At 53.0% G+C, this 11,455-nt stretch overlaps 1 protein-coding gene across 2 annotated transcripts; it reads right to left on the reverse strand.

Annotated features, from left to right (window-relative positions):
• Positions 1 to 2,335: 2,335 nt before the first annotated feature.
• REM1 (RRAD and GEM like GTPase 1) lies at positions 2,336 to 11,026 on the reverse strand. Of its 2 annotated transcripts, none has more exons than XM_081256978.1 (5): positions 10,938 to 11,026; positions 9,503 to 10,056; positions 8,362 to 8,450; positions 4,344 to 4,545; positions 2,336 to 3,068 (listed from the first exon to the last, which is right to left on the reverse strand). In XM_081256978.1, the coding sequence occupies exons 2-5, from the start codon at positions 9,840 to 9,842 to the stop codon at positions 2,797 to 2,799; spliced, it is 903 nt and encodes a 300-aa protein (XP_081113104.1). In that variant the 5' UTR covers positions 9,843 to 10,056; positions 10,938 to 11,026; the 3' UTR covers positions 2,336 to 2,796. The 2 variants fall into 2 exon arrangements, with proteins under 2 accessions (XP_081113104.1, XP_081113105.1); XM_081256979.1 differs by having other exon boundaries at positions 9,503 to 10,085; positions 10,938 to 11,011.
• Positions 11,027 to 11,455: the final 429 nt, after the last annotated feature.

The following is an 11,455-nucleotide window of genomic DNA, read 5'->3' on the forward strand; positions in this document are numbered from 1 at the left end:
CTATAATAGGCCATGTCCCTGGGAGGAATATTGTGGTTTTCTTACATGCTTTCCCAGCCATGCCTTATTTACAGACTCCTAGAATCAGAGAGATCAGGTTTGGAAGGGGCCTTTTACAGATTGGTTAATTAATCCATTCCACAAATATTTAGTGATCCCCTACTATGAGCCAGGTACTGATGCAGGTGTTGAGGAGAGAGCAGCACCAGGGTTTTGCCCTTGCGGACCTCTCATTCCTGTGGGGGAGGCAGACAGCAAACGTGTGAGTACATGAGTATATGCTACAAGTTCAGATTCAATCCCTTTATATTACAGATGGGAAAGCTGAGGCCCAAGAAGGGAAGAGAGTTTCCTAAAGTCCTCCAGTGTCTTAATAGGGCAAAAACTCCCAAGCGAGTCTTCACGGTCTCAAAATATCTTACCCTAAACAAACTCTGGTTTCCCTAATGCTTTAAGATATGATATAGCAGGAACCAGCATTTCCTGAATCTTCCTAGACACAGGAACTGTTATAAGTACTTGACACATCTTAAGTCATTTAATCCTCACATCAATCCTGAGGGAGGGAATTGTCATGAATCCCATTTTATAGATGGGGAAACTAAGGCACAGAGAGATGGAGGGGAGCAGGGGTTGAATACTGACCCCCTGGTTTAGGGCCCATGCCCTCCACCACTGTGCTGTCTTGCTGTGTTGGCTGCATACTCACCCCTGCATCTAGTCTGCACTATTTCTTTCTTTCTTCCCTCCCCTGCCTTCCCCCAATCCTGGTCTCAATGATTTCTTCCACAATCTGAGTAGCTTTGGGTACTCCCTTTCTGGCCCTCAATTTCCCCATCTGTGAATTAAGAGGATTATTTTCATGACCACCCTGATTTTTAGCACCTTATCAGTTTGTAATTATTTTAATCATATACGTGTTTTCTAGTCTGTTTTCCCCACCAGACTGTGAGCTCCAGGGAGCAACACACTACTCCTTTTTCACCACTATCTCCCTAGAACCTGGCACTGTGCCCTGCACTTAGTAGGCCCTCAGTTAATATTTGCAGATGAAGAAAGGAAGGAATCACGCTGATTGTCCCCAGGTTTTTCCAAACCAGCTCCTGCGCTCTCTCCCTGGCCCTCTTCCGTTCTCAGCCTGTGGGGCCTCCTCCCTCCCTCCCTCTCACCTCCCAGGGCCGGCTTGGGCCCTCCATCCGGCCTGCATTTTTCTGGGTTTGATATCATTTTTTCCACTCTCCCGGGCTGCTGCCGGCTGCCTCTGCCAACTTTCCACAACTATAGCCCCTCCCCCATGACCACAGGCCTCCAGAGACAGCTTAGGGTGGGGGAAGACCCTCCTCTTTTTCCCTTCCCTGGGCTGGAGTTGGGATAGGAAAGTAAGTGCCATCAGTGCCCTGCTGGCAAGATTGGGGGGTCACAGCTGGAGGATGGCTCGCCTGCTTGTGCTTTGGTGTTCCTGGCAGCAGGGACACGGCCGACGTGGGGGGCTGAGGCATCTGGGCAGGCAGCTGGCTGGGGGCAGGGGTGTCAGGCATCAGGGACACAATGGTCCAAACTGTTTGCATCATGTTCTCCTCTCAAAGTAGTGACACCACTTCCCCTTATGCTGGAAACTCCTGACCTGACCCCCAAGGCCCATCCCCAGCCATGATGCCTCACTACCACCTACTTCCCACACAGACATAGGAGGAGGCTGGGCCCTGAGGTCTGGTCCTTACCCTTACTGGCTGGGCGACTCTGGGGTGCTCACTTCCCCTCTCTGGGCTTCAATTTCCACAGCTAGAAAACGGAATGAGTTGGACTAAATCGGGGGTCCATCCTGGGGATTAATGGATTGAGTTTCATGGAGTCCACCCGCCCCCTTTAAATTGTGTGCAAAATTGTGTTTGAAAGTCCATTTCCCTGGGAGTCTATAGTTTTTTGTCACATTCTCCAAGAGAACTGTGGATAAGCTGGCCACAGACTCTAGTCTCACAAGCCTGGGCTGGAATCCTGGCAACTTCACTTATAGCTGCTGTGTGATCTGGAGCATAAGCCTTCACTGTTCTATGCCTCTGTTTTCTAACTAGTTAAATATGGGTCGTGAAGATTAATAGTTGTGACAGCTTAGTACCCAGTCAGCTCCCAACAAACACCAGCTATTACATTGCTAGGATGAGGGTGAAGATTTTTTTTTTCAGAGAATATTTTGTGAATTTACAATCTAAAAAAACGAGTTAATGAGAGAATAGGAGGTCATCACCCTGAACTGTGGTTGCTTGTGCTCCACTGTGTCTCCCTCAAAGTCGTGGGGCAGGGGCTGTGCCCAGTGGTTCAGAGAAGGGCCTGAATGCATAATTGGTCCAGTGATTTTATTGACTAACCCTGACACCCAGGTCAGCAGGCCAACCCAGTCTGCAGCCCGTGTAGATGGACAAGTGGGAGGTGGAGATGCCTGGAAGAGCCCAAAAGAAGAGATCTGGGCACTCAGACAGGACATCCTTCTGGTCTGGTTTATTGTGGGGGAATTTCTGAGGGTTGGCCAGAGCCCAAGGACAAGGAAGACTTTTTACAAAAAGACACGCACCGCATGAAAACCCCAATTTAGGCTTTGGCCCCATGGTCTGTCCATCACTTGCCCAGGGCAGAGAGGTCCGTGAAGTTGCGGCTGGGGAGATGCTCTGTACGTTGCGGGAGTGGGCGGCCAAGGCCCACGATGCAGACTGCAAGCCACAGAGACTCTGCCTCTCCGTGGCCCTGGTGGAGGCTAGAATGCATCCCAGTGCCCCCCACCCAGAGAGTGGGCGGGTGGCCTCAGAGCACGGCCAGGTTGTGGCAGGACTTGGAGCGGGCCTTGAGTGCCCGGCGGCGGGCGCTGCGGGCAGTTAAGCGTGCCAGGAAGTGTCGAGCCCGCTGGCCGAGGCTTGCCCGTCGTCTGGGGGCCGGCGGCTCTCGGCCTGCGCAGTTCCTGCGGCGCAAGCGCAGTTGGCGCACTACACCTTCGAAGAGCTCCGCCACGTTGTGCTGCAGCGTGGCTGACGTCTCGATGAATTTGCAGTCGAACACCACAGCGCAGGCGCGGCCCTCTGAGCGGGTGGGGTCAGTGAGCCAGGGCGGAGCCACAACCGGAAAAAGGAGATAAAGGTAGCAGGAGGTGTGTTCAGTCTCAACCGGAAGCATGATTTTTCCTTTCCCCATACCTCGTGCTGCGTGCCAGGGGACTCAGAGATAAATCTGGCTTTGAGGAGTTAGTTCACAGGTTAGTGATTGATACTGATAGCAGGATGAGGCTGGGAAGACCGGGAGGTCCCACGGAAGGGTCTTGACTGCCAGGGAAGGGGTCTAATCTGTGCATCAGAATTGTCTGGGGGAGCTTGTTAAAATGCAGGTTGCTGAGCCCATCCGCAGATATTCTAATTTGGTAGGCGAGGCCTGGGAACCAGCGATTCAACAAAATCTCCTGGGGATCATGTTGCAGAATTTTGGGACGTCTGCTCATAAAGCATATGGTCTTCCATCTCCAGGATGCCACTGGGCTGGATGCAGGGGCCTGGGTTCTAGTCCTCAGTGGCTGGTGACCCTGTAGAACTGGCCTCCCCACTCTGGGTCTCAGTTTCCATATTTTTTAGATTTCGCCCTGTGAGTAGGGCCATTTTTAGATCTTTATGGGTCCCACCTGATACATCAATTGTATCAAAATATTCCCCCTCCCACTTTAAATACAATTTAAGTATGACTTTAAACATTTTGGTTTGCAGTTGCTGGCTGACACAATATTATGTTTTGTACACAAAGCTCTGTGAAATTTGAATTTATAATTTTCTCACTGTATTTTGGAGTCAATAATTGTCTTTTTCAGGTCTCAGATGTAAGCCCTTGAAAGGCTTACAGGCACTGGGCCTATCATCATGCCTGGTGAATAAAGTGTCTCAGACTAAGGGCATTGGGGCACATAGGGGAATTTTTAGGCAAAGAAGTGACAGGGTCAGCTCTGGTTCGGGAAAACTCTGGCAGCTGGTGAGGAGAACCGATTGAGTGGTGGTAGAGAAGTACCAGGGTTGGCCTAGGCTAAAGTGGAGATGCCAGGATGGGGCAGAGGCTCTGGGCATGGGGACAGGAAGGGACTGTGGGGTTAAGGGAGGTGGACCCGACAAGGTTTGGGGACTGGTCTGAGGGAATGAGAGAGGAGGCAAGCCAAGAATGGTTTCAGGCTTTCAGGCTTAGGCAAGTAGATGCAGGATGGAGGTGGCCGGGGTGGGGGTGGTGGGGCACGAGTCACTGAGATGAGGAGCACTGGAGGAGACGCAGTGACAACAGGGCTAAGAGAAAGATGGAGGAGGAGGGTGGAGTGGAGGGCTCACCTTCCACGGAGACTTCCCGGCAGCGTGCCAGGTCCGCCTTGTTGCCCACCAGGATGATGGGCACGTGGTCCGCCTGATATGCGCGCCGCAGCTGAATGCGGAGCTCAGAGGCACTCTCGAAGCTGCCCCGGTCTGCGATGGAGTACACGATAACGTAGGCGCTGCCCACCTGCAGGCATGACTCCTGGCTCCAGCTTTCATCCTGTAGGGGAGGGAACCCAGGCCCATCCTCAGACGGTACCTAGGCCCTGGCTGAGAAAGGAGGGGCTGGGATGGTCTAACGGGTGGGATGGGGCTGAGGTTAATACTTTGGACAGGTTGGGGGACAAATTCTGTCATAATTTCCTGTGTCACCTTGGGAAACCACCGATCTTCTCTGAGCCGCAGTTTCTCTGCTTGAAAAATTGGGCTAATGACACTACCTCACTCCATTCTCTCATTCATTGGTTCCTTCTGTAGGCCGGGCACTGGCAACAAAAGATTTATTGGGTTCTGCTAAGGAGAGTTCTGGCTTTGCCTTTTCAGCTCTTTTGTCTGGTTTGAGGAGGGTTTGCCCTTGCTAGACAGTCCTTTTGGCTTTTTGCAGTCCAGAGTTAAGAAAAAAAAAGGAAGGGAGAGAAGTGGGGACAGGAGCCTGTCTTCCAGGGGAGGTTTGTTTCTGGATAGTCTTGAAGAGAGAGTTGAAGGAGCAACTGTGGCGTGTAAGTGAAGGGAGTGGGAGAGGCAAGGGGCATTTTAAGAAGTGGAGTCCTTTCAAGATGTTTGACAAGGAAAGGAAAGAACTGGAGTAATTTTGATATTATTTTGGATGATGCTCTTTTGTCAGGGACAGCACTCCGAGACTGAACCACCTAGGTAACAGCTTTCTAAGTGTTTCTAAGTGTTTCAGGAGACACAGTTCCTGCCCTCCAGAAGCTCATGATTAGGAAGGGATGCTATGAAAATGGAGAGATATAATGCAGTGTGATAAGTACCATTAAGAGAGGCATATGCAGGGACGTCCCTGGCAGTCCAGTGGTTAAGACTCGTGCTTCCATTGCAGGGGGTGCGGGTTCGATCCCTGGTCAGGGAACTAAGACCCCTGCCATGCTGTGCAGCTCGGCCAAAAAAAAGAGAGCCATGTGCAAGTGGCTGGAGGACCCATGGGGCTTGGGGCGGGGGTAGACCAGAAGAACTCAACTGGGCAGAGTGTGGGAGGGCTTCACAGTGGACTGGTGAGTGGGGTTAGAAAGGATGAGCAGGCTGAGTAGGAGGGAAGAGAGTGGGCAGGAGTGGGAAATGCCGAGCGTGGTGGAAGTATTGTTTGTGAGGGGAAAAGAAGCCAGAAAAGTTTTCTGATAACCAAATAAGGTAGATAAGTAGGAAAGCATCGGATCCATGGTCAACATCATTGTCAAAAGGGGTAAGTTTTGAACAGCTGTACTGATCCTTCCCCGGGGCCAAATAACCCTGAACTGAGTCAAACAGATGTGGGTTCTTATTCTGGGTTCTTAGCTTTGACTATGGACAGGTTCCTTCCTCCCTCGGAGTCTGTTTTCTCATTTGTAGAATGAGAGGGTGGGTCTTGACCATTCATTCATTCATTGTACAAATATTTACGGAAGATTTGCTATGTGTTAGCATCACAAAAGCTGGTTGGTACATGGATTGGTGGGTAAGAACCCCTTGGGGGTGTGATTAAAAATGTAGATTCCAGGACCCCACTTTTATAGGTTCTATTTCATTAGGTCTGGGGTGAGACTTGAGAATCTGATTTCTAATACTCTTCAGGTGACCCCGATGGTCAGCGAGGCTGGGGTACTACTGGATGAACCAAAGGCCCTCCCAGTTCTGTCAGATTTTGCCTCTCTGACATCAACATGGACCCTCTCTGCATGGACCCTCTTTGGGAACTGCCTTCACAAACATGGCCACGGAAACTGTAGGGAAATCAAGGGCCAGAGAAGAGAACACTTTCTCAAGGCCACACAGCCAGCTGGGCACAGAATTCCAATTCCTGCCTTCTAGTCTGTCTCCCAAATGGGACTCCCAGTCTAATCACTCTTCTTAATTCACTGGACTCTGTCCCATAGGATTCTCAACTGCATCCAAAAAGTAGACCCTCCTTCACCAGTCTGTGAGCTCCAAGAGGCCAGGAGGCATGTCTGCCTTAGTCACTGATGGGTCTTCAGTGTCCTGGCGCATTATAAATATCCAGCCAGTGTTTCTTTTTTCTTCCTTCCTTTCTTTTTTTAAAAATAAAGCTTGGGTGTGAGCTGGCCACTGGATCCCCAAGGCTTTCCACTGGCCCTCGGATGTGGGACCCTCAAGGCTGCCGCCCTGAGGCTGGCCCTGAGGCTGGCTGTGTGTGATGGGCCTGCAGGGACCTGACGTCGGACCCCCGGGCAGGCCTTGCATATCTGGGTTTGGTCATGGTGCCCTCCCTTCACCCTGGCTGAGGTGGGGACCAGCCAGCCAGTGTTTCTTTTCTTTTTTTTTTTTTTTTTTTTGCGGTACACGGGCCTCTCACTGTTGTGGCCTCTCCCATTGCGGAGCACAGGCTCCAGATGCGCAGGCCTAGCGGCCATGGCTCAGGGGCCCAGCCGCTCCGCGGCATGTGGGATCTTCCCGGACCAGGGCACGAACCCACGTCACCTGCATCGGCAGGCAGACTCTCAACCACTGCGCCACCAGGGAAGCCCCAGCCAGTGTTTCTTAATAAACGAGTGAAGCAGTGGAACCTCAGATGGAGGTTCAGAAGGTGATGCTCCCAGTGGGGATGGTCCTAGTGCATAAGAGTATAAGCTTTGGGCTATTATAAATCTGGGTTTGAATCCCACTTGCTATCTGAGAACTTGGGACACATAACCTCTCTGAGCTTTGATTTCCTCATTGGTAGAACGGGAATCAGAAATACACTCATTGTATAGTTTTTGTCTTGACTGAATGTCAAAATATATGTCTAGTGTTTAGCACAGGGGCTGACACTTAGGAAGAAGGTGCTCCATAAATGTCAGCTGCTCTTAGGAGAACCATCATCATTATTATGATGCTCATTTGGACCTGGGTTTCCTTTTATGCTAGTTAAAAGGAATTGGTCTCGTAGCTCCTTCATCCCTAAATTTGGGCCTATCTCTGGAGCTGTCAGCCATTCTTGTCAATCACCCAATATTGCCCTCCTAAGCCCCACCCTGTGGGCAGGGCCTCCCTGAGTGTTAGGGGAGGGGCCTACCCCTTAGAGAGATGGGATCCCAGGTGATTTTTAGATCCTTCTCTTTGCTTAGTTGTATTTCTTCAAAGTTCTACAATGAGCATGTGTTACCTGTATAGCAAGAAAAAAGACTCACCAAGATAAACAAAGGTAAGAAAACTCAAGCAAGATAAGAAAAGCATAATGGGGACATGTCCCTGCCCAGTGCTCTCTTCCTCCTTTGGAATGGGCTAGGGAAGGACATCTTTGGTTTCCTCTTTTTACTAGCTACGAAGTCATGATCGATAAGAATTATCATTATTTACAATTCTTCACTCACGTTCAGCATTTTTTCATGCTCCAAACTGTGCTTATCTCCGTGAAACTGCATAAGAAGTTTGAAAAAACCAGCTGGTAAGGAAGGCAGGAATGATTCACCCATTTATTAGGTGAGAAAACTGAAGCTCAGAGTGGGTAAGTCAATTGCACAAAGCCAACTGGTAAGATAAAGGAAGACAGGGTTCAACCTCAGGCTAAATCTGGTGTTCCTTTTTCTGTACAATGTGGGTGGGTGGAATGGGATAAGGGTGCTCATGAGGGGAAGATTTGCAGGGGGAGAAGCACATCCTGGGATGGCTGTGAGGAGAGGATGAATGGAGTGAGAAAAGGGGGTCAGGGTCATGAGGTTCTCCTGGCTTTGGTTGGAAAGGCTGCTTAGGAGCTGTGGGTTTGGGGAGGTGCTGAGGATGGGCCCTGCCCTGTCCCTGCTCTGTAGTGTCCTAGGAGGGGACAGGAATCTGGTACTAACCTCAGCACCCCTCCCCCCAAATCCTGCTTGTTGTGCCATACCAGTTTCTCAGCCTCCCAGGTGTCCATGACCAGCAGTGTGGTATCCTCTCCATCCACCGTGAGGGTCCTCTCGTACACATCTTCTGCAGCTGAGGAAAGACACGGATTTCAGGGAGGAGGTGCAGGCCTGGGGAGGATGCAGGCCTCCCTAACCCCTCTTTCCGCCCCCTCCACTTCTCCTTGAAGTGCTCACCATATTTGTTAGATGTCTGTCTCTCCTGATAGGCCAAGAAACGGCATGAGGAGCCCATGTCTCACCAGCTGCCAGCACAGTACCTGGCACACAGTAGGTGCTGAGAAAGGTTTTGTTGGTTTGGTTGAATGAATGAGTGTGGGGCGGTGGGGTTAAAGTTGGGCTGGGAGTTCTCCCAGTCGTGCTGTGTCCCTGGCTTAGTGTATGCTTCAGGCAGGTCCCATTACCCTCTCTGGAACTCTGTCTCCCTATCTGTCATACATACTGGTGTACATGGGTACATATGGGCTCACACTCTGAGCAGTCAGGGCTGGAGAAAGGGCGTGGTCAGAGTGTCCCCACCTCCTCTCTGCCTTTAACCTCCCCTCTCCCCCCACTCACCCTGGGTCCTCTCTGCCAGTCCTGCAGGGACTCATCTTCATTTCCTCTGTCCGGTCCCTGATCCTCATCATTCTGGGACCCCAGGCCCTCTCAGCTCACTGCCACCTCTTGGGAATAAAGGAACCCAGGGCCCAACTTAGGAGTCTGGGAGTCTCCATTTTGGGTAGGATCTTAGTTTGGCTGCAGGTCATGGTGGGCATGGATGGTTGTCTGTGGGACAGGATCTGAGAGTTGGGAAGGAAGTTCACCATTTCTTTATACTTGGGACTTGTGGAACTCAGAATTGCTTCCCTTATGACATGAAAATGAATCACACACCTCTCATCCATGAGAAATTAGCACAATTCTCATTCACTATTCAAGGAATTTCCCTCCTGTAGATCTTTGTGCAGGCTGTGCCCTGCACAACTCCAGGGGGTGATCATTCACTTCATAGTCTTTGTGAAAGATGCCCCTCAGAGTTGAGCAGCGCATGAGTTGTACAACTGTTCTTGGCAGCGTTATGTCCCAGATAACAGGGATTTCACTCCATCGACCGGATCCCTTCCCAGCCCACAGGGTCCCTACCTCCCAGCTGTTCATGGAGATCCCGCTCTTGCTTTCCTGCAAAGAGGCTGGCCAGGCTGGTCTTCCCTACACCAGGATCTCCAAGCAGTACCACACGGTAGAGGGCCTCCCAGGAGCCTTCAGAGTCGCTGGATTCAGAGGACCAACCACTGGGGGCAGATGAAGGTTGCCGGGTGGGGGTGTTGAGCGAGGCTGATTGGCCCAGTCGGGGATGCTGGGACTGTGTAGAAGGTGCTGTGCCCAGGAGGCCAGGCTGGCGGCCCCGGGTGGACAGGGGCAGTGGAGTACTGGCTCGGCGACGCAGGGGGGTCTTTGCCTCTTGCTGAGTATTTAGTGTCATCCTTGGGAAGGGGGGTTTCCTTCTTTCCTTCGGCAAGAAGGGGCAGTGGGTGGTGAGCCAGGTGCTTTGAGCCCCTTCTCCTGTAGAGTCCTGATGAGCTGCTGCGACGGCTTCCTCCAGAGGCGTCCTTCCAGTCCTTCTAGCAGTCCTTCCTTCCCTTGAGTTCAAATGGGAGGAGGAGGCGCCTCAGATCCTCCCTGTGGGGGCTTTCTGGCTTCAGGCCCAGAGAGAACCTGGGTCAGGCTGGGAGGGGTGAGTGCGTGTGAACACACACATGCATGCACACCCAGAGGCCATTTCCTATGCCTTGAGGATAACCCACTCCCCCGTGACACACAGATAGGCAGAGGGGCAGCAGCCAGGTAGGATGTCCACACAAGCGTGCACACCGAGCTGCCCCACCCATTCAGAACAGGAGATCCACGTTCACGAAAGACACCTGAATTGCCCCCTCCTCTTCTTCCCCACAGGTCTCTTCCCCACGGTTCGGTTCGGGGTTGGGAAGTACGGAGGAGGGTTGAGAGCCCCGGGGGGATTCACTTCCGCTGCCCGATCCCACGAGAACTGAGGAAGAGGCAGGACGGGCAGCTTGGTCCTGCTAAAGGCTAGGGGGTCTGGGGGTTCCCTCCCGCTGAAACCTGAGAGCCCCGGTGCCATGGGAACAGCGTGTCCGGCCCGCCCCCTCCGTGAAAAATTCAGAAGCGGCTGGCACTACGGCCTCCAGCTGCTGTGGGGGCGCGGGGGCTTCGAGGCAGCCGGACCCCAGGTTTGGTGACAGGAAGGGGTCCCGGTGGAGAGAGGGGTGGAGAGGAGACCTACAGGGCCCAGGAGGGCATGCCATTCCCGAAGTCCGAGCTTCCCCGGCCCGGGGGTCCTGGGTGTGAGTCCCCAGATCCCGGGAGGGTTCCCTGTCTCAGGGAACAGCCCTCCGGGCCCGAGATCCGGGGGCCCTCACTCCGGGACGCGGGTTCGAGGCCCCCCTCTTCCCTGCCTGTGCCGCAGAACCCCCACCCCCCATCCCCCCGCCCCATACGGGCGCCTGGCGAACTCCGTACCAACTTGACTAAGTTGGTGGCGGGCTGCGCGGGCCTTTACCTCGGTGTGGGGAGGGGTCCAGGGTCCCCGGCCGCCGCAGCTGCCGGGTGTTCCAGGCTGTACCACTGCCTCGCAGCATAGCCCCTCAGGCCGGTCCCGCCCCGCCGCCCGGGCCGGGGGAGGAGCCGCGACCCCGCCCCGTCCAGCCCCGCCCCATTAGGGCAGCCCCGGGGTCTCCGCCCCAGGGCCTTGGCCGCTGAATGACTTTTCGCAGAGCTCAGCTGACCCGCCGCTTGAAGTCCTTAGCCAGGGGTGGGGGGCGAGAGAGGGGAAGGATACGGGTTCTGAATTCCTGAGCCTGGATCCCCTCTGCATCTGCATCTATCCACTCCAGCAATGGGGCACACCAACTTTAGCCTTCACAAAAACCGCTTGGGGAACTTGTTAACTTCAGATTCCAGGTCCCACCCTGCAAGAGAGGCAGATTCAGCAGTCCTGGCAGAGAGGGTCGGGAATCTGCATTTTAAACAAGTGTCTAAGTGAGCCTGACACAGAGTTCATAGACCCCACTTTGAGAA

Source organism: Mesoplodon bidens (genome assembly GCF_964165515.1).
Source record: "Mesoplodon bidens genome assembly, chromosome: 15".
Classification (NCBI taxonomy): Eukaryota; Metazoa; Chordata; class Mammalia; order Artiodactyla; family Ziphiidae; genus Mesoplodon; species Mesoplodon bidens.